At 38.6% G+C, this 26,120-nt stretch overlaps 1 protein-coding gene across 4 annotated transcripts in view; it reads left to right on the top strand.

Moving 5' to 3' along the window:
* The first annotated feature begins 5,070 nt into the window (after positions 1-5,070).
* Positions 5,071-26,120, top strand: part of ATOSA (atos homolog A) — a 98,169-nt gene continuing 77,119 nt past the window's right edge. Inside the window, exons 1-2 of one of the 4 annotated variants that reach the window (XM_073877024.1) lie at positions 5,071-5,681; positions 6,350-6,466. In XM_073877024.1, coding sequence (XP_073733125.1) covers positions 6,451-6,466 — 16 coding nt within the window. In that variant the 5' untranslated portion in view covers positions 5,071-5,681; positions 6,350-6,450. Of the gene's footprint in view, positions 6,032-6,052; positions 6,467-26,120 lie in introns of those variants that run through there. The other 3 variants (XM_025884441.2, XM_025884443.2, XM_025884442.2) reach the window with 3 other exon arrangements.

Below are 26,120 nucleotides of genomic sequence, written 5' to 3'. Positions count from 1 at the left end.
ATAATCCTGCTAACTGAAATGGAAAATACTGCCGCCACCAAAAAACCCATAAGAAACAAATCACATTTATGAACATAGAGGCAAAAAATCCCCAATACATTCAGTATTAGCACGATTATGGTAGTAAAGAAATATTACATCATCACTAAGAGAGTTTATTGTGGGATCACAGAACTGCTTCAACAATTATGAAGTCTATGAATACAAATCACCATACTATCCATTTAAAGGAAATAGAAACCAAATGATTATTTTAGGCATTCTATTTGGAACTTGTATCTCAAAGCAATAAGCCCAAGTCTATATAAACCAATTTACAGTCTAAAATGTGCAACCATTTTCAATGTTTCTGAGCCTTAGTTTTCTCCACTTGAAAATTTTGGAATAATTTAACCTATTCATAGTATTACAGATATTAAATGAGGCCATCAAGGAAGCAGACTCCTTCCACTTATTAACTATAGCCTTGGGAAAGTTATCCCTCTAAGCCTCAATTTCCTAATCCACAAGATAAGAAAGTGGTATCCAGATCAAATATATAATATATATGAAGTGCTCAGCACAAGTAACAAGTACAGTTACTGTCACAAACATGAACAATTATTAACTTTTGAAAAGATCTTAAATCTTGATGACTCAGAGACCTCTAGCAACTCAGCAAATCTGATTAAGGGTTTCCATGACTTGACGTTTAGAGGCTTTTGTATTTGTAAGTACTGTAGTCACTTCTGAAGACAGGAACCAGAAAGAATCACTTTTCATTTCCTTATACCTGTGGTTATATAGAAGGTAGACAAACAGGAGCCTCAGAAAAAAAAAAAAAAAAAAAAAAAAAAAGACCAGCCAACCAACTTAAGGGAGGGTAGAGGATTGTTTCTAGTAAACAGTACCTTAGCAACAACTCCACAATCTTTCTCCCTTAGAAAGAAATGAACTGCAATGAATTTAATGAACCACTGGAAACAAGTTAGGCTTGGAAAAGATAGCTTGCCTTTCTTCTTGTTGCTTCAAGAACGAAAAGTACACAAATTCATATTTTTTTTACTCCATATGCAAGACTAGCTTTATCAACACATTTTAATTAATTCTACTGTTCTTTATTTCCACAAAACTTTATGATGAAACAGATTTACCAAGCACCATATTTAAAATAGTGTTAATTCATGTGATGATTCTCAACCACACATTCATCATCGTACTTTAGCTGTAAGTCACAAAGTTGTTCTTTCATGATACTTGAGCAATTTCCTTCACATTTGCAATTGATTTACTGTTAGTTTTTACAGAATTAAAGATCTCCACGTTTAGGTGATCATTCAGGGCCTGGAACTTCAGAACATTTGCAATATCAGCAATACAACTTAGAGGCCAAGGAAAATTATGGCAATATTCTTTGCGAGAGTACTATATTAGTTTCCTAAGCCTACAGTAACAAAATACAACAAACTTGAGTGGCTTAAAACAAATGAAATTTATTCTCTCACAGTTCTGAAAGTGAAAAGGGTGAAATCAAGGTATTGGCAGGGCTATGCCCCCCCATGAAGTCTCTAGGAAAAATCCTTCCTTGCCTCTTCCTAGATTCTGGTGGCTCCTGGCAATCTTTTGCATTCTCTCGGCTTGCAGCTGCATCGTTCCAGCCTCTGTTTGTCACATGACTGTCTTCCCTGTGTCTCCTCTGTCTTCAAATCGTTCTCACTTTATAAGGAAACTAGTTGGATTTAGGGGCCCACCTCAATCCAATATGACTTCATCTTAACTTGATTACATCTGCAAAGACCCTATTTCCTTTTTTTTTTTTTTTAAAGATTTTATTTATTTATTTGAGAGAGAGAGAGAGAGAGACAGAGAGCACGAGAGGGAAGAGGGTCAGAGGGAGAAGAAGACTCCCCGCCGAGCAGGGAGCCGGATGTGGGACTCGATCCCGGGACTCCAGGATCACGACCTGAGCCGAAGGCAGTCGCTTAACCAACTGAGCCACCCAGGCGCCCGACCCTATTTCCAAATAAGGTCACATTCACAAGTACAGGGATTAGGAATTCAACATAATATTTTGGGGGGCACAGTTCAACCCACAACATGTTCCTACTATTATGAGACAATACCACAAGGACAGTGAAAATGTATCCTTCACATATGAAGTTTTTGCCACCCACTGATTTCCCAACTCTCTAGCTTTAACCCACTAGGGAGAAAATGCCAATCAGTATTAGGGGTACAGTTTATGGATATGTACAAGAAAACTTTATTGGTCAATATAAAGTTTGACATTTATTGAACTCCTACTCTGTGCTTGGTGCTAGAGATAGAAGAAGAAAAGGGTAACCATCTCTACTTCGTTGGAGCTAAGTCCGGTAGCCTGGACTGGTTCCATGACCTTGGTAACAGTAACAGCCTTGTGTTAATAAAGTGAGCAAACCAGTTATCCTCAACACCTCAGCCAGTAAAAGAACTTAGAGAGACCTCCATTAAATAACACAGTTTTGTTATATACTGCCTATTTCAGCAAAACCTGTAAAAGGTGTGGGGATTATGTCCTTGCTGAAGATGAATTAACTTTTTTGAAGTTAATTATAAGTCTGTGGAAAACTAGGGGGAAGCAAAATGGAGAGCAAAGCAGATGGAAAAAGGCTAAGGTTCCTGTCAGCTATTTTGACTTCCTTGCTTCACCGACCCTTAACCCCTCACCAAGTAGGAAACAGTGATGTTTGTTTTGCTTGGGTGCCCCAAAGTGCAAACACATTTATCACCAACACTTAGAGTTGCCATTATGGGAAGGTCCTTATTTCCAACCCACTGTGGATATGTTTTATGCAATTATAGAATTGTTTTAGAATTAGAAAGGAAAGGAATTAGCTTTTGTGAGAGTCAAAACGCTTCATTTTTATAGGTGAAAGAAGGCTAGAGAATGTGACTTGACCAAAGCTATGCAACTACAGTAGTCAGGACTTCGAGCTCTGTAAGAGGAGTGACCCTGTTTCTCATCATCTTGTATTTTGAGACTAGCGTATGCCTACCAAATAGTGAGCGCTCAGTAAGTGTGTGCTAAGTGAATGAAACAACTGGAATAATGAATGGGTATAAAATACCTCTTTTAAGTACTCTTTCCTTTGCCATAAAGATCTCCAATTATTAAACAGATTTAAGATTCCTAATAAAAAGCTAGTCTAACAAATGTTCAGGCATCATCATTTATCCATGTGTTATTAAAACTTAATTATTTAAAATGACTATTCTTTTTTTTTTTTTAAAGATTTTATTTATTTATTTGCGAGAGGGAGAATGAGAGATAGAGAGAATGAGAGGGAAGAGGGTCAGAGGGAGAAGCAGACTCCCCGCTGAGCAGGGAGCCTGATGCGGGACTCGATCCCGGGACTTCAGGATCATGACCTGAGCCGAAGGCAGTCGCTCAACCAACTGAGCCACCCAGGCGCCCTAAAATGACTATTCTTTAATTTGTGTTCCATATTATCCAATATTCTCAACTTCTGCTCTCAACATTTTTCTGGTCTTTATACTTTTTGCCATTTAGGCAGAGGAAGAGGAGCTAAATGACAGATCTAGCTCCCAGATCTGTTCACCCACTAAACCTTTTACAATAGCTGTTATCTGGTCCCAGCTGTTGTGCTAAATTTAGGATTTTGGATTATCTGGAAGTGTTCTTTCTGTCTCCCATTACCAAGGTTAATTGAGAAGTGATTGTACAAGTAAAATTTCATAAAGGAAACTACATAATACAGTATTCAATAATATCAAAGTCAGATCCATGGGAAGTTAACATTTGTAGCAATTACATAGATGATGGAACTGTTGCCGTTTTGTCAGAAGTTTCATCTTCATGATACCAGGACATTTCCCTGAAAATGAAATGTTACCCTCCTGAATGTTCTGCCCTGTTTGGGTTAGATACAGTCTTAAATTTAATCACTGCAGTTGTCGATGTAATTTTACTGTACATATCAAAACCTCTAGAAAATTAGTATTTTTCATAATTAAAATTTCTTATGTCTGATAGATGGCAAAAAAATGCAATTTCCAATGTTGTACTTTACAAAAAACTTTTCTGATGTAAAAGTCATACTGTAGGGCTTTGGAAACCACAGAAGAGTACAAAGACTAACGCAAATCACCTTCAGACTTACCCTAATACTTTCCTGTTTTGATTCTTGTATGCAAAATTATTTCTAAAAAAAACCAAAACTTTTTCAGATGAAACCAAAGAGCATTGCAAATATGTACTTTGTCTATAAACTGAGTAGCTAATAGCTTCAGCCTTGTTAGGACTGCTTTTTTTAATTACAGCAGATGCTTGTCATCTGTGTTTAAGTGATGACACGACATCACAGCACGAAATGTCATCGTGTCACATTGTTATAGGACAACAAAATTACAGCTCCTCAACAATAACACGGTGTCAAAAGTGTCCTCCTGCCATGAGTCAGTGTTTTAGATGTTGTAAAAGTTATTTTTAGCACAGCGAGTATCTCAGGAGCTTGGGTTCTGAATCCTACTAAAACTCTCTAGTGATTTGGGAAATCTAGGCTGAGAGGGGCTTCTTGCTCTTTAACTCCTCACTTCTTGACGCGCATGGCTGCCTACTCTCCTGTTCCTCCCACATTAGACCCGGGTTCCACCATGTGCTGCAATCCACTCGGGCTCGGTCACAACCCAGAGCCAACATCCCAAGTGGAGGAGGAGGAGACTATAATTATCCTTCACGTCTGGGGCAGGCCCTGGATGACATCTCCCCGGTTACCCCGTGCTCTAATAGCGCAGCTCCGACTCCCGGTCCCAGACGCGCCGCAGCGGGCTCTCAGCGCGGGCAGGGCCCCGCAGCCTCTCCAGCCTCCCGGCCTCCGCCGGCCCCTCGCAGTTGCTATTCCCGCCCCCATTCCCGCCCTTGCAGCCGCGGGGCACCTGCACCGAAACCCAGGCCCCGGGGCTAGCGCCCCGGGGCGTGCGGAGTGTTACCATAACAACCGGGCGCCCGCCGCGGAGGCCGCCGGGGAGGAAGTGACGAGCGGTGGGTTGGCTGTTGTTGGGACACGTGACCCGGGCAGTGTTTTGACAGGGCAAACAGCAGAGAAAGAACTGGGCGAGCGAGGGGGATCGGGAGCTGGGGCGCCAGAGCTAGAGACAGCGGGCGGGCGAGGAGCTGGCAGAGGCGCGGGGCAAGCGGGCCGGCCGGGGCGACGGGCGGGCGAAGCCCGGGGGCCGCGGGGCTCGGGTGCGAGTCGGGCAGGGGGACGGGCTGAGCGCTGGGAGCGGAGCGAGGCGGCGGCTGAGGCGGGGGTGGATGGCCACAGGGGCGCCGGGGAGCCGCGTCGGGCTTGTGGTCTCGGGCCCCCATGGTCCTCTAACGCAGCCCGGGGGGCCGCTGCGCGCCACACTCCGCTCTCGCCCGCCCTGCGCCTCTCGGAGCCTCAGGTCTGAGGTGGGAGTGTGATGTGAGCTGCTGGGCGAGCGGCGGAGAGAAGTGCCAACAGAAGGAGGGTTTGGGACGGGAGAGGAGAGCGAGTTAGTCAGCAGAGGTCGGTGGAGGGAGCCATGAAAACAACTCTCCGGCGGGGAGAGGGGCAGGCGCTGCGCTCGGTGCGCCGGGGCTGAAGGAAATCCGGGGCCGTGGAGGGACGGAAGGGGCCCGCAGAGGGCAGGCTGCGCAGAGCAGGGGCGAGCGCCCAGCGGTAAACACCCGTCCTGGGGCCGACCTCAGGCCTGGCCACGCAGGGCTGGGGGCTTGGTCGGGGGGCGACCCGGGACAGCCCCGTAGAGTTCGTTTGGGGCCGGGGGGCTGGGCTCGAGGAGAGGACTCGGGTTTCTTTTGACCCTTTTATTGTGTAAACTTGGCCGCGGTTGCCACAGGAAGGCTAGCCAGAGGGTAATTACACAGGTGAGGCCCTGCGGGGCGGGCGGAGCTTCTGGCGCGGCGCTAGGGGTCTTGGAGAGTTTCCTGCGCCCAGGCACCAGGACGGAGAATTTCTCTACCAGCCCCTGCGGAGGTGCCACTGTTCCCAGCGGCGTTTTTTACGAAGGGGTTAGTTAGCTTGTGTTGCTTGAACCTTTTTTTTTTTTTTCCTTGCCTGTATCTCCAGGTTATAAATAGATCTTTCTTTGGTTCAGAGACGCTGTGTCAAGGAAGGACACTTTGGCCTGGAGAGCACACGGGCGGGGAAGAGGGGTGCTGGGGCCCGAGGAGATGGGGGAGGCGGTGCACAGAGTTTTGCTTTTTTCAGAGCTGCCGATGGTGCTGTCACCGTAGTTAGTGCCGGGAAGAGGCCTGTTAACAGGAGGTTTCTTGCAAGGTCCGGGTGTCGGAGCGGGACTAGATTAATTTTATTTTGGTCCCTTTTAGCATTTTGAAAACCGAGCATTACCCGCAGAATCCGCGGCAAGCCTGTTGAAGGAGCCCCCAAGTGTACTTTACAGCACGCTGGGTGGAAACTGGATGTGAAAATGAAGCCAGACCGAGGTAAATGACTTACTTAAGTAGGATTTTTTTTTTCCTGTGCCCCATTTTATAAGTGTTAACCTAATTTTGTACCAGGATCAGTTATTTGTCTATGACATATGACTACTTGTTTCTGTTACAGGTTCCAGCTGGTGAGATAGAGAAGGGCATGTGGAAGGAAATTTAGAATCTAGATGGGGGATATATTTCTTCAGAAGTGTAAAGTAGTAGTTTCAAGAGATAACTCTAGCGTTAACTCAAAATGAGATCATCAGGAACGGCATTTGTATCTTGCCACAGTAGTTGGCATCATTTTAGATTTACAATACTCATTTTTAGGTAAAGTCAATCTAACTTCAGCTTTAAAGTTTAAAAACGTTTTCACCTTGAGAATTTGAACCTGATAAATTGAGAAAATTTAAGATTGAGTTGACAAGTATTTTATTATGATTATTGCTTTTATTAGCTGATTTTTGTGCTTTAGGCAAACTCTAAAAGTTTGCAAAGTACTCCAGGGGCTTAATTAAATATCAGTATAAGTAAATGGGTCATTTCCTTTCTAAACCTGTATTTTCTGGATTTATGAGAATGATGTATACTCTGTGTTTTTCAAGGACTTCAAAGGAATTAAAAACTATCAATTTTCTTTTGATTAATGGCAAGGACCAAGTTGAGAAGATTATTAATATAGTAGTAGTTAGGAGTGAAGGCTTTTTGGTCAGATGGGGGTTTGATTCCAAGCAACATTGTTGGAAGAGGATTATTGTATTTGGTAGGGAGCTGGACTAAATGACAAGAGTTAAGCCTTTAAGATTAGAAATGTTAATTTAGCCTCCTATGAATTAAATGCTCATTTTTAAAAAGATATGTAATAAACTGGTTGTTATGTCCATACTTTTTTCAAAGTGTATTAAAAGACAAATTTTCTTTTCTGGTTAAAATATGTCTTTGGTAATAGTGTCTTTTAAAACACTAGAAAGAAGTGGAGAAAGCCATACTTACGTTAGTGGTTTAAATTAGTTTTAAGTGTTTGGCTGTTTCTTAAAATCAGCTATGTATGTATGAAATACTATCAAGTGTATTGTTACTAAGGAGGTTGCTTGTGTAGAATGAGAAGTTGAGACTTTTGGAAAGTTCTGACTTTGGAAAAATGGCCCCAAGATCAGTAATTGCATGTCAGAATAAACAAGCAAATAAAATCAAAGTTGCTATTTGTTTTGGATTTTTTTGTTGTTAAAATTTGCTTTAAGGTTGTAAACAGCTTAAAAAATAATATTTGCACACATCTCTATTTTAGCCCAAACTAGTACCAAACACAATAAAATGTTTTATATATATATAACATATATAACATATCTATATATATCTGTGTGTATATACACACACACTATGGTATATAGTATATACTATATAGTATATATACACACGTACATGCTGATTACTAGGAAAAATAAATACATTTATTAAGACTCAAAGAAGTGACTTTTTTCTCTTTAAAATTGTAGCTTTCCTTAGCATTATGATGTAAAGAATTGCAACTTTAGTATTGAGACTATATTTCATAATAATAATATGGGTCTTCAGGCCCATGGCCTTAAAGTAGTATCTTTTATTTTGCAAAATAGTATAGATAAACAGAAATAAGCTTTTCATAAAACGTACTTACCCTTACTATGTGAGTGTGGTCTTGTATTTTCTGTTCTACTTTCTATTTTTAAAATTTGCTGTCACAACCCACTGAATTGATTTCTTGACCTGCAGTTGGAAAGGCATAATGATGGGCAATACTTGGCTAGATGACAGTAATATTTCACTTTTTTCTACACTGGTGTCTAGGAAACTGTGAGTTTTCTGAATAATTAAAACTTTACTCTTTAAATGCCAAAAATATATTTTCAATTGTGGACAGACCTCTAAAATAGGGCTAGAAATGCCCAATAGAGCTATTTAAATTTGAGAGTTCTTTGTTGTTGTTGTTTTGCCTCTAGCTTAAATCACTTCAGCCTGCTTTTTTTTTTTTTGTAAGATCTGATTTTTAAATTCTCATGCTATCAAAAGTCTTTGTTGTTAAAATGTTTATTCTTGCCTCCTTTTAATTTCACTGTTTTTAGTCTCTGGGTTAGAGAACTCAGTAACCATACTTAACACTGAATTCTCTATAAAATAAGAGTAAATAGGAGAACCCTTCATATCTCTTTCAGAATCTGAGTAAAGTGTATGAATTCCAGTGTAGAGAGAGACAGATATTTGCTTAGCGGGATACAGCTGCACTTCAGAAAGTTTCTAAATAAGTAGTTGCTTGACTAGTTTAAAAAGTCAGTTTAAGTGAGGAACCATAAAAATAACAGCTTTAATTATTTCACCCATCTGTTTTTCTATGCTCAAGGTTCTTTTGGGGGGTAAAATGGGGTCTGTTTCTCGAAGTTACATATGATCTTTCTTGTATAAATCACACCAATAATATACACCTAAGATTTCTAGTCCCCCCCACACCTTCCCCTGAGATTTCTAGTTTTGATTTCTTAAAAGTAGAATAAGACTTTGCAGAGCAAGCTGAGGATGTATCTTTAACATTTAAAACCATTTTAAAATTATTAATGTTTCACATACTCTTATATGTGTCTTGTGTACATAGAAGTCAACAGGAAATTGTTTTGGAGGAAGAAGGAATATATATTCATCAAATATGTTCTTTCCAAAGCATTCAGCAGTTTTCACAGAAATAACTTTTTTGCACTCATTTCATTGGTTTATATAATATTTAAATAAATTAGTTATTATAAATAGGGTGTCATAAACAACTTTTGAGAACAAACACCAAATTCTAGTTAAGCATACAACTCAACTAGAAGAAATAGAAATGTGCAGACAACTGGAAAGTGACCTATTCGCTGCTATTGTCTGCCAGTTTGCTTTATGGAGGCTATGGAAAGCATTGGTGGATCTTGGTAACTGATTAAGGGAAAGTCACTTAGGAGAGCTCCTACTGTACTTTCAGATAACTAAGATGTTACTTTATAGGATAATAGCTACATTTCACAGTAGTTATAGTATTTTACCATAGTCTGAGGTAAAAAAAAAAAATTGGGGGGGGAGGGGAAGAGAGAGAGGGAGAGAGAATCTTAAAACAGAGACACACTCCAGGGGCGCCTGGGTGGCTCAGTTGGTTGGGCGACTGCCTTCGGCTCAGGTCATGATCCTGGAGTCCCGGGATGGAGTCCCGCATCAGGCTCCCTGCTCAGCAGGGAGTCTGCTTCTCCCTCTGACTCTCCTCCCTCTCATGCTCTCTGTCTCTCATTCTCTCTCTCTCAAATAAATGAATAAAATCTTAAAAAAAAAAAAAAAAACCAAAACAGAAACAGACTCCATGCACAGCACCAAGCCCCACTAGGGGCTGGATCTCACAATCCTGAGATCATGACCAGAGCCAAAATCAAGAATCGGATGTTTAACCAACTGAGCCACCCAGGCTCCCCTAAAAAAATTTTTTTTAGACTTTTAAGTAGTTACATAACATTACTTGGGCAGTGCAGCCAAAGATGAGTCTTTGATGTTATCATTAGCACATCAGACCTACGTTTGTTCCTTGTTCCATTAGTTGCTAGCTAGGTAATCTTCATCTATTTACTTAATCCCTGAGAGTCTCAGGTTCTGTATACAATGGGAATAAGCCTAACTTCTTATAGTTGTTAGAATGAAATATGACCATGGTTAGCACATAGTAGGTTTCAAATAAATGGTACCTTTTATCATGTTAAGACATTTTAGATGCTTAATGGTTGGCCAGTTACAAAATAATGTTCAACAGAGGAAAAATAATCAAATGTGCAATAACCTCATATTTTGTTCTGTTTAGTATTCATAGTGTTCAGTCTGCTAAGGCTCAAGCTGATTTAATCGGCTTTTAATATGTAGTCATCTGAGAAAACATAAAAGCTATGAAAGGATGCTTCACATATATGTATAATTTCTTTATACTTCATTTGTTATTGTAATTATAGCTTAAAATGTAAGGGGTGGAATGGGTGGACTAAGCTTCCTAGGAATAGATTTTTAAATATATTAAATGCATTAACTGCTGACCAGAGCTGGGCAGCTGGGCGGTCAACAATGTTACTCTACCTTATACCCAAGGATGCAAGGTTTAGACCTAGTCCTAGATAGATATTGAATACCCAGTATTAGAAGTCTAAAGCGTGGCTTTTGCATAGAAACAATGAAAATATTTTATGTTTTAACCTTTAATAATTATTTGTGTTATATATGTGTGGTATTCCTGAAGTCCTAAATTTTTGGTATTGTATGAAAATCTAAGTAGAATAAAAAATCTTTTTAATTAAAAAATGTTCGCTTGCTATGCTTTATGCTTTCGTTAGAAAGTTTTTTCACTAGACAATTCTAAGGTTATCTGAGCTTATCAACAATTACAAAAGACAAACCTATAAAATCTAGTAAATCATCAATAAATTAATAATTTAAACATACTGTTTCAATTCATATTTGAATGCATATTATAGGCCATTTATCATTCTTAAATACTATTAGTGTAAAACCTGTTCCACAAACAAAATACCAATTAGATGTTTTCTGAAGTTAAAACTGAGAGGAGTAGTCTTAATTTTTCCCCCTGTTATAGATTGAATGTTTGTTTCTCCTCCCCCTTCTCTACCAAATTCATGTGTTGAAATCCTAACCCCACAGAGTGATGGTGATAGGAGGTGGAGACTTTGAGAGGTGATTAGGTCATGAGGCTGGAGACCTCATGAATGGCATTAGTGCCCTTATAAAAGTGGCCCAAGAAAGCCCTTCCATCATCTCAAGTTACGGTGAAAAGACAGTCATCTATGAGGAAGCCAGCTCTCACCAGACTGAATCTGCTGGTGCCTTGATTGTGGATCTCCCAGGCTCTGGAACTGTGAGAAATAAGTTTCTGTTGTTTATAAGCCACTTAGTTTATGGTATTTTGTTACAGCAGCGTAATGAACTAAGACTCCCCCCTCATCTTTTTTATTAAAATACAAGTTTAGGCTTTAGCCTTAGTATTTTATTTTTTTTTAAGGATTTTATTTCTTTATTGGACAGAGAGAGACACAGCGAGAGAGGGAACACAAGCAGGGGGTAGTGGGAGAGGGAGAAGCAGGCTTCCCACAGAGTAGGGAGCCTGATGTGGGACTCGATCCCAGGACTCTGGGATCATGACCTGAGCCGAGGGCTGACGCTTGACGACTGAGCCACCCAGGCGCCCAGTATTTTTTTTTTAAGACTTTATTTATTTATTTGACAGCGAGAGAGACAGTGAGAGAGGGAACACAAGCAGGGGGAGTGGGAGAGGGGAGAGGCAGGCCTCCTGCTGAGCAGGGAGCCCGATGTGGGACTCCATCCCAGGACCCCCAGATCATGACCTGAGCGGAAGGCAGATGCCCAATGACTGAGCCGTCCAGGTGCCCCTAGCCTTAGTATTACAGCAGTTTAAGAACTTACCTCAGGTATACTGCAACCCTGTTAGCCTCAAACAGTTCCTTCCTAGGCAACTGAAATAGGAAAGAACTGGTAAGACCTAGAAAAAAGAATAGCAAGGGAATTAGTTGCCTTGCTTATTTACTTAAAATAGTTCATTGTTAGCCAATGTAAATCGAACAATAGAAATGACATGTTTGAGGAAAAGAAAAGAAATATTGACTAGATTAAGTAGAGCAGCCTTTTATTAAATTCCCAGGTGGAGGTGATAGTGGTAATATTAATACTAACAGCTAACTCTTGGGCATACTATGTGCCAGGCACTGTTCCCAGTAGTTTGCATGGATAATTCATGTAGTCTTCACAGTTGCTCAAGGAAGTAGATGCTTTTGTGAGCTCCATTTTATAGATCAATGAAAATGAGTCACAGAGAGATTTGGCAAGTTACCCAAAGTCACACAGCTAACATGAGGGCTCGCCCTGATGTGAAGCAGGCTCAGGTATATATATTCTTAATCCTCTCATGGATAGCAATGAGTTGTGTTAAAATATTACAAGATACTGGGACCAAACTAGCTTGTGGAAAAAAAATAGATCTGGTAGGTATCGTGATCTTGGAAAACTTTTCTCTGCCTCACTTTTATCTTTACAGTTTGGGGAGTAATAGTACCTTGCTTTGGGTTATTTTCAGGATTAAATAAATGTATTTAAGGTGCTGAGAACTATGGCTGGCACATAGTAAACATTCAAGTCTGAACTGCTTTTGTTAGGAGACATACTCTTAAGAAGTCAGTTATTTAGAGAAAGATGGGGAAGACAAAAGGGCTAAATCAACTGTACATATTTTGTATACGCACTGTGATCTCAAGTCAAAAGTAACTGTTGGTCTGTCATCCATTGACACTGATGGGTCTTGACACATCAGTGGCTGTTAAATAACTTGATATAACTTCTGAAATTAGACACTAATGGGATTGACATAGACATTCCCTGTCTGTTTTTGCCAGTCATCTAGTAAGAAGGAAATGATTCAGTGGATGGAACACTGTCATTTCTTTGAAGCATGAGAAAAAAATATAATTGGAAGGTAGACTTCAGAGGCTAATGTGTATATAGGGAGCATGATTTCAAAGGTGATTTCCTTTTCAAAAAGTGAAGAAACCCATGGAACCTGAGCATTCTACATTGTGAGCAAGTATAGAAAAAAATTAAATGAAGGAAATTTTATTTACTTTTTTGTCTTTTCAACTTTGTATCTAGTTATGGGAATGTTTTCCTCCCATTTGAGACTGAGAATATTAAAAAACTGAGGTAATATAAAAAAAAACTGAGGTAATATCAAACTTAGAATTTTAATATTGATTTTTTTTTTTTTTTTTTGTAGTGAAAAAAGCAAATTGTAGTACCTGGAAACAGTACTTCTTTTTCAGTATGTAAAACAAAGTCAATTTGTCAGTAGTTCTGTCCTTGCTCAAATGTATGAAAAATCAGAATAGTTCCTTCATTATATCAGACGTTTGTATTAAGCTGAAACAGGATAGACTGGGTAACAACGCCAGTACCAAGTCAAAATATTAGACAGCAATCGATGTGTAATACTCATGATACTTAGCAATAATCTGAGTTGAGTTTTCTCATATTTTCCTTTTATATGAAAGATATTCATCCAGTAAGAAGGCCTTTTGCATTTTTTTCTACTTGTTCACCCTGCCCATCCCTGCTGGATACCTTGTGGGTTTTTGACAATCATTCAGGGCCTTGTATGGCCTATTGCCTCTGCCTAAAAAGCCTTTCTCTCCAGACATGAAATGGATGGCTCCTTTTTTTTTTTTTTTTTAAAGATTTTATTTATTTGACATAGAGAGAGAGAGAGACAAAGTGAGCACAAGCAGGGGGAGTGGCAGGCAGAGGCAGAGGGAGAAGCAGGTTCCCCACAGAGAAGGGGGAGCCCGATGTGGGACTCGATCCCAGGACTCCGGGATCACGACCTGAGCCGAAGGCAGTCGCCCAACCAACTGAGCCACCCAGGCGCCCTGGATGGCTCCTTTTGATCGCTTAAATGTCATTTTTCTTAGAGGCTTTCTCTGACTACCCTGTCTTGAGTGTGCAATTAATGTTAGCTGATGTTATATTTATTAAATTAGATGTCCTTTGTTGTTCTGTCTCAGCAGTCTTGTTTCCTTCATAGAATTGACCACATTTTGTAATTTTTTGTTGTTTGTCTCCACAACCAGATTTTAAGTTCCTTGAGGCCAAGAACCTTGTCTCTTATTCAGCTGTATTCCCATCACCTAGCAGATACCCTTATATATGGTAGATTCAGTGTAGGTGCATGGGAGGTGCTTAATATATATTCGTTGAACGAATGAATGACTAGTGTTTCTCAATGTTTGTGGAGCAAATAGGAGTAGAAGCAGAGGTCAGCAATCACTGTTGTACTCACACCTACTGAAATTCTGCCAGTTTAGGGATTTGTTTGAATTATTGACTATTAGGCTATTATCACAACTTTATGCACAATTAAAAAATAGATTTTAAAGGAAGGTTATATTTTTAAATTGATTAAATCTCATTGAATTTAGAATACTGTGTTGTAAAATAACAAAGGGGTAGGCAAAAGCTATTTGGTATAGGTAGTCCCTGTTTGTACACATCTGATTAACAAATGACCCACCCACAAACATTTGCTGGAAGCTCTCTGCCATCCATCCACCATGCAGAATTTGTTCCTGTTGGCTATTTCTCTAGGGAGAGAGGTTAAATTGGTTGAAGAACTTCAGGTTTATGAGTACAAGAGGTAGGCTTAGGTTAATAGGAAAAAGACTCAAAGGATTTAGAGTTTAAATTCAGGATCCATTCTATCACTTAGTTCTATGACTGGGGTCAAGTCCCAGACCTGTTTTCTCTTCTGTAAAATGTTGCAGGACTCACAAAGTGTTGCATCTGAGCTTCAGGTGAGATGTGTCAAAGAACTTTATAAGCTATGAAGTGCTATGTATGTTGACTAGTTTACCCAGTGGGAATAATTATTTGTGTAGATGAGCAAAGGACCAGCTGCTGCTAAGCACAGCTAACTGCATCTTAGTTGGGGACACTCAGCTAAACATCCATTCACATTGTGGCTGATTTTTACTATTTTCAAAGTTGTCTGTCTCCTGACTAAAATTATACCAACTAGAGATTCACTTAGATTAATAAGTGTGTATTTAATTAAACATTTTTAACGAATATTAAAATGATGGCCATATTTTGGTATAAAATTGGCTCACTGAGTCCTTTTTAGCAGCATGCTATAAAGCAGGAAGAGTTAAAATTCTAAGGCTTTAGGGTCAGACAGATAGAAATTCTAACTTCAGCACTTAACCAGCCAAATGACCTTGAGCAAATTGCATAGCCTGTCTCAACTTAAGGTCTTTTTGTCCTAACACCATCAACCTTAAGGACTGTGGGAGAGATGAACTGAGAATCTATGGTTCACACCTAGTGTATGCCTGGCACAGGATAGGGATTGCTAAGTGTTTTACTTCCAGGGATACACAGCTTGAATCAGCGGCACCGAGGAAATGAGTGTTTTCATGTTCTGTTGTGAGGACTAGTCATTACAGGCATAAGAGATCAGCAGATCATTATTGTTACTCTGAAACTTGTATTCTGCAATATACTACTAGAAGAACTCAAAACTAGCATTGAACTACACATCTGTAATGTGCATGCAGCGAGAGGAAAAGTAGGTAATTGGAACACACCAACTATTTCTGGGTGATAATACACCACAGTGAACATTTAGAGCAGCGTTAGGGTAGAGAGATTGAAGCAGAGGTGGACACTGGAGGGAGGTTGAAAATATTTAAGTGGTGAGATGGTGCCCCGGATTGCTTTTTTCTTCATTACAGAATATTACCCAGGATTGATTTTAGCGTTTGGAGCATGGCCCTTCTACTTTGAATTCAGACTTCTTCCATGATGCTGGAAGTAATGGTCATTGTAGGTTAAAAAAACCTTTGGTAGGCTAGCCTGGGAATCTAGTCATAATTCACACTATTAATAAGTAATAATATTTATTCCAAGTATGACCATTATTTGGACTTAAAGTTATCCCTTTGAGGGGCACTTGGGTGACTCAGTTAGGTGTCCAACTCTTGATTTCGGCCCAACTCATGATCTCAGGGTCCTGGGATTGAGCCCCACATTGGGCTCCCTGCTTAGTAGGGAGTTGGCTTGTCTTCCTCTCCTTCTAACCCTCGCCCCACTCGTGTGCTCTGTCTCTCTCTAAGATAAATAAATCTTTTTTTTTTACGTTTTTATTTATTTATTTGACAGAAAGATAGTGAGAGCAGGAATACAAGCAGGGGGAGTGGGAGAGGGAGAAGCAGGCTTCCCGCTGAGCAAGGAGCCCGATGCGGGGCTCGATCCCAGGACCCTGGGATCATAATCTGAATGAAAGGCAGAGGCTTAACGACTAAGCCACCCAGGCGCCCCTAGATAAATAAATCTTAAAATACAACTTACCCTTTGGGAGCACAACTGATTTTTCATTGGGGATTAATGTTTTAAATTAATATGAAGTTTCCATTTTTTATTTTCCTGCTTACTGAACTTACATGTTCTTGAATGGAATTAAAATTTGTTATCAGTATCTGAAATCAGGCCATTTATAAAGCTTATCCTCACATCTAGAAAATTCTTTTCCATTTTTTAACCAAATTAACAATTTTCTTTTGTGAAGTGTTATCATATTTCTTTTTCTTTTCTTTTTTTTTTTTTTTTTTGAGAGAGAGAGACAGCATGAGCGGGGGTGGAGTGCAGAGGGAGAGAGAGATTATGACCTGAGCCGAAAATAAGAATCAGACACTTAACCAATTGAGCCACCCAGGTGCACCTCTCATGGGTTATTTCTATCTAAATTTATAATAGTAAAAGAATATGTAATTTTATCACTTAATATTGGAAAATTGCTTTTTTCCGCCCAAATTTTTATTTAAATTCTAGTTGGTTAACATAGTATAATAGTGGTTTCAGGAGTAGAATTTAGTGATTCATCTCTTACAGTATAACACCCAGTGCTCATCATGACAAGTGCCCTCCTTAAGAGATGGTGTTCTTAAAAAATAACTTTAGGTTAAAACTCTTATCATATTTGGTGTACTTGATCAAAGAATACTAATGCACAAAATTCAGATTTAATCATTTTACAAAAGAATTGGCTAAAGGAGTTCTTTAAACTTCCTACGTTGCTTGCTCTATAATTTATATCTAAATTTTAAAAAATTTAAACCACAGACAAGTTGAATCATACCGTTAATCAAATACCCTGGTTAATTGTGAACATCTTACCACTTTCGTTTTCTCAATAGGTAGGTGGGTAAATTAAGTAGACACGGGGGTTTTCATTTTTATTTTTTGTTTTCATAATTTGAGAGTAAGTTGTAAACATGACACTTCAACCCTGAGTACTTCAGCTTAAACCGACTGGTATCAGTACATGAAAGCTGATTGTGTACATTTCTTCCCATTTCTGTTTCAAGTTAGTTGCTTGTAATCCTCTATAGTGGCCATTTACAACATAGAAATTGGCAATGTCAAAAACCAGGTTTTTTCCCTCCCCAGAACCGGGTGTGAGACATTTACTATCACATCACTGCATGTACCTCCTAAAAGTAAGAACATTCTCCTATATACCTGCAATGCACTTATCATACTCAAGGAATCAAACACTGCCACAATGCTAACATCTAACATATAGTTTATATTCACATTTCCCAAGTTGTCCCAATATTGTCTTTAGTCATGTTGCCTTTTAAGGAAATAAATTGCTTCCTGTTACAGAAAAGGAGTTAGACCCTGATATTGAACAACATTTAGAAAGGTTTTAGATTATACTGTAAGCATATGTAAAGGTAGAAGTGAGTAAAAGTATTGGTGTTTGGGGAAAAAAATTAGGTCATGAATATAGGACAATTAAGATATTTGCAGATTTTTCCTTATTTAGCTTAAAAAATACTTGGACAAAATAGATTTAAGAGAATAATGAGTATTGATGAAATTCCAAGGTTTTTTTTTGATTGAAAAGAATTATATTTGGGGGCGCCTGGGTGGCTCAGTCGTTGAATGTCTGCCTTCGGCTCAGGTCATGATCCCAGGGTCCTGGGATCGAGCCACGCGTCGGGCTCCCTGCTCGGCAGGAGGCCTGCTTCTCCCTCTCCCACTACTGGCTGCTTGTGTTCCCTCTCTCACCATGTCTCTCTCTGTCAAATAAATAAATAAAATCTTAAAAAAAAAATTATATTTGAATTGGGAGGAATTATGCTTTTAATCCTAAAGCCTCAGGCTGCCTCTCTACCCATTTTTTAGTACTCTAAGATCTCTGCTCTCTTGGCACATTGATCTCGTTGTTCTTCAGTCACAAGCACATTGACATCATGGGGCCTTATAGCATTTTCTGTCCCCTTCTGGAATACATATCTCGTGACCCTGTCCTTCATTTGACTTTGTGCTCAGTTGTCACCTCCTCAAAGAAGCCTTCCTGACCATCCTAGGAAAAGTACAGCTCTTTTATTTTCTCTTTACACTGCATTACTCCTCTTTGTAGTCCTTGTCACTGCTTGATCTTATGTTCTATATTTATTTACTTTTTTGTTTTTCTCCCCAGTAGGGATGTAAGCTTCATGAGGGCAGGGACTTAGTGATGTTTGTTCGCTGCTGTTTCCTGATGTGTGGACTGATGCCTGACATTTAGGAGCTGCTCAATAAATATTTATTATTAAATGAATGCATGAATTTTAGTATCTTTGTGATATACCATAAAACTCATTATTACTGGAAAATTTTATGCCTTTTTTTCCTGTGATTTATTAGTTTTATAACCCTAAGAATTAACTCTCCAGTATCAGTTTTGTTTCTAAATGGAAATATTTATGCCCACTTCTCAAAGTTATTAGAGGATCAGATGAAATAACTACACAAACATAAGGCATTTGATAATGGAATAAATGGTAAAAATGTCTACCATCAGAGTTTGTAGGAAATAATATCAGCTGCAGTGATTGATTTCATGGCAAAGGCTCTTTGTCCAAGACAACGGCTGAATTGAGACTTAAAAGCCAGGTATGTTTGGGATAGGTAGAAGTTTACAGAGTTTGAGACAGGGAGGACTGAAAGAGAGGACAATTTGAGCAATTAAGATGTTCAAGGAATAGCAGGTAGACTAACATAAATTGTAGGAGTTACGAATGAGGAAAATTAGGGTTTTGAATATCATCACACTTAATGGGTTTGAGCTTCATTCACTTGATAGTGGACATCATTAAGTAGTTTGGTCTGATTAAAGAGAACTTTTTGGAAGAATAATGTGGCATTATATCTCTTCTTTTTTTATAGTTTTATTTATTTAATCTCTACACCCCATGTGGGGCTTAAAATCACAACCCTGAGATCAAGAGTCATGCGCTGCTCTGAGCCAGCCAGGCACCCTTGACAGTATATTCTATTATTTAATTTCATTATAAACCAGCAAAGAATTATTATTGAATACCTGGCAGTCTTAAAATCATTTTTTAGCTCTCAATATTACATTATGACCTGATATTATAAAAATTACCTGGCACTCATCTCTACTGTTGGCTAATCTTTTTTTCTTCTCCATTTTTCCCCCCTTTGCCACCATTCTTTGTAATGTATGAGGGATTCTCGTTCCCTTCTATGAAAATTCTTGGGAATATTAACATGTATACAATACTGGCAATGCCATAGCTATTGGCTAGATACTCTTTTGTCAGAATAGTTAAACTGCACTGTTAAAGCAGCTGTGTGTTATAACAAATAGAAAAACAGGATAAAATTGGAAATGTTTCTCTCATTTCAGACATTTGCTGGCAGAAACGTCATAAACTCTGGGATTAGAGGCCTTTGTATCTTCCAACCACATGTGAACTATGGGAGGAAGGAGGCCCCCCCCCCAAATACTGAATAAGCTTTCCTGCCTGTGTTAAGGAGGGAATGGACATGTCTCCTCCCCGCCACCCAACCAAATAAAAACATTTTTACACCAAAGCTTCAAAAAAAATTTTTTTTGTCCCTAGGAGGGATTTGTTCAGTGTATTGTGGTAGAAAGAGCACAAAGCAGGAAATCTTAGATCCCATCATTCATAACTCCTTAAAAATTGTTTGTCTGAAATGTGTGTTAAGTTGGAATACTCATTCAGAAGTTGGGATAAGGAATATACCTATGCCTTTGAGGAAGTGTGTTCAAATCTTAGTAATTGTGTCCATTAAATGCTGGTCCTGGAGGCAGATTTCTACAGTCCAGCCTATAACAACCCTGACTTGTGCTTTTTCTTGTAGCTTATGTTGCAGGGTTCAGGTATCTGCCAGGGAACTCTGAATAGCTAACAATGAAAAAAAAAATCCTCAGGTTACTTGGTGGTACAGATTAAATTCCATCACCAAGAGCTCAGGACACTAAAATCCTTTTGTTATTCTGAAATTACTTTGAAAGTCATGCTATTGCTAGAAATAGGAGTTGGAAAGGTCATTAGAAATAGTGAGTTTCTTTTATATTTATAGTTAGGAAAACAAGACCCAGAGAAAAAGAAGTAATCTGTCCAGCGATGAAAGTAAAACTCAGATTTCCTGCTAGCCAGTCTAGTGTGTCTATACTTCTATCTCTAGCGAGAACAGAGCTGCCTCTAGTTTCTGCACCAGTAATGACCTAACGATCAATCAGCCTTCCTCAAGGAACTTGGAAGAAACATTGACTAAATGATTTTATTTTAACATTATTCTCCAAATAAAATATACCTACTTTCAGAAGAAAGTCAAATGGTAATAGACTCGAAGTGAAAGGCATATTTCATCCTTGAAACAGGATGCTAAAAAGAAAAAAATAAAATAAATGAAATTAGAGATAATGTGAAATTTAAAAATCAGTTAGCAGTGTAAGCTCATTATTTAGAAATACAGAGAAAAATCTGTCGTTAATTTTGTCATATGAAAAACAGGGCTAGCTATAGTACTAAAAGGGCTATCATAATGATTAAACGAGGTACTCCATGTAAAGTGCTTAGAATAGTGTTTGATTCTGAAGAAATAATAAAATGTTACCTATTAATATATTAACATTTCTTCAAGTAGGATATGTACATATTCATTTTCTTTTTTAAACGATATATTTATTTATTTGAGAGAGGGGTTGGTGGTGGGTAGGGGCAGAGGGAGAGATAATCATCAAGCAGACTCCACACTGAGTGCAGAGCTCAACACGGGGCTCCATCTCATGACCCTGAGATCATGACCTGAGCCAAAACCAAGTTGGTTGGTTAACCCACTGAACCACCCAAGCACCCCAATAGGTACATCTTGTAAGTGTTCTGAAGAGAACCTACAAAGGCTAAGAGAGTGACTAACCGAGGGCAGGGAAAAGCCCCTTTGGTTAGGATGATTAGGTAAGGCGTCTCTGAGAAAGTGAGGCAAGGATGTGAAGGAGCCAACTATGTAAGTATTGAGGGGAAGAACATTCCGGGCCAAGGGAATAGTATGTGCAAGGGTCTTGAATTTAGAAAGAACCTGGCATGCTTTAGGATCTAAAAGAACAGAACATATAGCATAATTTGTGTTTCCTTCATTTGCTCACATTAGATTATCTCCTTCCCTAGAATATTTGTTCTCCAAGGGCTGGGACACATCTTACTATGTCTCTCACTCCTGTGACACTGTTTGGTATGGAGTTGGCATTTATTAGACACTTGAAAAAACATTTAATTGCCTATGCATGCTTAATCACCATCAGTGCCTTGTGGATGAAGACTTGATCTTTCTCCTTTCAGACAAAAGTATCCTAGGATTTAGTGAATTGTACATGGTTAACTTTTTTTAAAGAGCATTTGAAAAGCTGATACACAATTTAAATTATTTCAAATATATAAATTTTATATTTTGACTTACATTAGTGAGTTTCATGGAATAAGAAAATTCTTTAAAAAAATGAAAGTGGGGCACCTGAGTGGCTCAGTCGTTAAGCGTCTGCCTTTGGCTCGGGTCGTGATCCCAGGGTCTTGGGATCGAGTCCCGCATCGGGCTCCCTGCTCCGCGGGAAGCCTGCTTCTCCCTCTCCCACTCCCCCGCTTGTGTTCCCTCTCTCGCTGTGTCTCTCTCTGTCAAATAAATAAAATCTTAAAGAAAATTAAAAAATTAAAGTAATTTGAGTTAACCATTTTCTATCTCTATTTAACTGTACCATGAAGTTCAGATTTTCTTGGGATGGGATGGAAATGCTACCTGGGATCGTCCTGGTTTATGTCTGTTACTTCTGTCCAATCCTATTTCATGGTTGTCTTTCACTCTGTTTCATTGTTTAGACAAAGAATTTTATGGTCACCCTAATTATTAGCCATTTTGCTGTCCAACTAGCACACTTTATAATTCATATTTCATTCTGTATTAAAATAGCTTAAGTATAGCTTCAGGTAGACAATTTGCCCCAGCTGTGTTCTGTAGGATATTGCATATAATATTTTATAATTTATGTGGACTCTTATATAAGTAAAGGGATTGACAACATGGAATGCTTGCTTTGATTTAGTACAAAACACTTGGAATTTGTTTCAGAAATGCTTGATTCTAAGATGTTTTTACCAAAATGCACCTATTTTGACAAAATGTTCTTTTTGTTCAAAGTCATCTGAAATCGTATGAACAATGCCTTCTGCGATAAATATATTAGTGATTACATAATATATTGGTAAAATAACCACTTTTAGAATTTACTGGTAAATGTAGTAAAATTTTAGACATTTGGATCCCTTTCCCTCTTTTCTCTGAAACAAATCTTCATAATGTGCTGTGCTGGAAATGCAATGATGAGCAAGAACTAACGTGGCCTCTGGAACTTGTGGTCTTTTCTGACGTTTTTCCTAAGTCAACAGACAAATCAAGACTGGAGGGTTACCCTGTGCTGTGTTGAAAGAGGCTCAGGTGGGGAGTAGAAGTGGCCCAGAGGAAAGTATATCAGATGGCCTGCACAGATCTGTAGAACTCCTGCATTCCCCTACCCTCTTCTATTTGTAGTAATCCCAGATATTTTTGGTTTGAATATAAGGTGTGTGTGTGTATGTGTTTTGGATATTCTGTTTTGGGGAATGAGAATTTATTTCTCAGTAATTGCAAGTTTCAGTTGAGGTGCTCAGTTCGTGAGGCCTTACTGATTTTGCCCTCTGGGCAATGCAGCTAAAATTTACTTCCTGGTCTAAAAGGTTAGAAACTATTGAGGGTAGTCAATGATAAGTATTTTCCACCAGCGTTCTGGGTGGCATCACTGTATAAACTAAAATAATGTTGAAAATGAACAGTTTTGACCAATTGTAGCATTTAAATGAGGATAAAGAAAACAACTGTCTCCCTCTACAAAAAGGTATATGCAATAAGTTACAGAATTTGTACATTCTGTATCTTTAAAGTTCACTAAACATTTGTGTCTCTAGTAGTGTAGTGTCACCCCTGGTAAAGAAGAGTTCATGGAACTGAGTTGTGGCAGCATGTGAGGTGTGTGAATTTTGGTTGTAAATCTCTAGCAGCTGCTTTTTTAAACTATTTAGTAAAATAAAACTTAATATCAGCCTTTAATCTGTGCTTTCAAAGTCCATGTTGGTTGAATGTGATAAGGTTGAACCAAATATCTATTTGGGGACATGGCAGGGAATGGTGGTAATTGAGAGACAGTATCACATGGAGCAATGGCTTTAAAATTTGTCAGCCCACGGGCGCCTGGGTGGCTCAGTCGTTAAGCGTCTGCCTTCGGCTCGGATCGAGTCCCGCGTCGGGCTCCCTGCTCAGCGGGAGGCCTGCTTCTTCCTCTCCCACTCCCCCTGCTTGTGTTCCTGCTCTTGCTGTCTCTCTCTGTCAAATAAGTAAATAAAATCTTTAAAAAAAAAAAATTTGTCAGCCCACAATTACAAAGACAGTTGATGTTGCTCCATCCCAACACTCTGTCCCCCCAAACAAAAGTCATTACTTAGTCTTGCTCTGCAGTGGTAGCTGATCTTGTCTTTTTTCCTATTTTATTTAAAACTAAAGTCATAATTCCAACCCCTTAAATTAACTTGACAGCACATTTAATCTAGAGATTGTTTTAGCATCTAGAAGAATTAGAAGGGCCTGGGTTCAAGTTCTCGTTTTGTCACCTGCTCTGAGTAACCTTGACCAAATTACCTAACTTCTCTGAGCTTCATTTTCCTCATTGGTTGAGATTGAGGTAATAAAAATATTCATTTCATAGGTTTGTTATAATGACATAATCTGATTTTGTTATGATGGCACAACCACCTGAATAAAGTGGTTGTGCCAGGCACTTAAAAAGCGCATAATTAATGGCTATTTTGGTTGTCTCCAAATTTTGTAAGCTTAGGGAATTGGGAGCGATAATAATGGTGAATACTATTCAGAGGACAATTAGTTCAGTTTCAGTTATGTTAGCATTTGAGGTGTTACAGGTAGCCAGAGAGTTTAGACATATTTTTTGGAAACAAGACTATATGAAATAGTCTGAAGTTAGTGAATTTTTAAAAATCCAAGCAAATAGAGTATTAGAGCTTTGGGGACTTAACAATTGAGTCTTTCCTAAAGGTAAATGAGGTTTATTTAATTCTGTTATAGCTGTTTCACTTTACCAGCTTTCTGCTAACATTCTCCAAAATTTAAAATGCAGAATCTGTCATTTGTATGACTATTGGCATAATTAGTAGAGGTAAAGACATGTACCGGTGATAAGTAGTTGTGGGGAAAGAAGAACATAGGATTTGGAATTAAACCTGGGTTAGGTGATTCAGCTAGGTAATCTATCACCTACCTTAATCTTTATGGTTCAATGTCTTTATCTACAAAATATTTTATTTCACAAAGTTAGATTGTCAAAGGGACAAATAAGTGCAAGAAAGATACATTAATTTCCATGGAAATACTTTTAGTAAAACATCATTTTTTAGCAGAATAAAAAAATTCATGATGGCTCTAGATTTTAAGACTGGATCAAACATACCATTCTTTATAATATTATAGGAGATTAACAACATCCTAGAACTTGTCTTCAAAGAAGTATGGGTATAGGTAAAGAGCAACCCAGTGCATCTTGGCACATGTTTTATGTAATAATGATGATATTAATTTATAAGGAGTACTATAGGATATTAAAATGAATTCTTATATACCTGATCTTGATACTTAGTAAGTACTAGTGTGTGTACAAGATATTATTAGACAAAGTGTTTGTCCAGTAGCTTAGATTATAAATAACCCCTGTTCTAGCTCATTTTAAACAATGTAGTATGAATGATGCCAAAAACAGGCTAGAACATTTTCTTCTCTCCAAGATCTGAGATTTTGTAAACAAGGCTCTGCTCCTGGAGCTAATCTAGGTCATCATAACCCAAAATCTTTTGAAGGATGAGAAACCCAATTAAGTCTCTTAGTTACTTTTTAATATTTTAATTTTAAGAAATGTTTTAGCTCTTAAAAACACAGTAGTTTTGGATTGCTGTTTGGCCACTTAGCTTATTTGTACCATTTCATAATGAATACAAATCACTGGGTAATCATTTCAGCAACAATGATGGCTAGAAATCTCTGTGTGTGTGGAAATTAATGTAACTTATTACGGCTTAATTTATCCCAGTACTGACCTAAGAGTATAACATTTTGTTTTTTAATAAAAAGTGATCTAATGAGAAAAACCATAAATTTCCTAATTTCCAAAACTGTTAAGTGTTAAATTTTAGCTATTATTTAGTCTTTATTGCAAATTTGTTACTGAACTGTGAAATGTGTTGTTAAAAGTGACATTATTTAAGAAACTTTAAAAATATATGTCATAAATCTTTAGAAGTGAAGATTCAAATTTTATCTTTGTTATTAATATAGTATACTATTCATTAATAGTAATTGCCCCGTGTGTGTGTGTGTATGCACATTTGCCCTTTACTAACATCCTGTAGACCTGATGTTTGCAAAGGAAAAGAGGAGACTTCAATTGCTTGAGAGCCGCGTCCTGGGCTAGGTGATTTATAACTCGTAGAGGAATTATTACTCCCACTTTACAGGTAAAGAAATAGACTCAGGGGGCACCTGGGTGGCTCAGTCGTTAAGCGGCTGCCTTCGGCTCAGGTCACGATCCCAGAGTCCTGGGATCGAGCTCCACTTCGGGCTCCCTGCTCTGTGGGAAGTCTGCTTCTCC

This window comes from Callorhinus ursinus, unplaced genomic scaffold (assembly GCF_003265705.2).
Source record: "Callorhinus ursinus isolate GAN/ISIS: 27379988/994484 unplaced genomic scaffold, GSC_fseal_2.0 scaffold25, whole genome shotgun sequence".
Lineage (NCBI taxonomy): Eukaryota > Metazoa > Chordata > Mammalia > Carnivora > Otariidae > Callorhinus > Callorhinus ursinus.
This window is presented reverse-complemented; position numbering and strand designations above follow the sequence as displayed.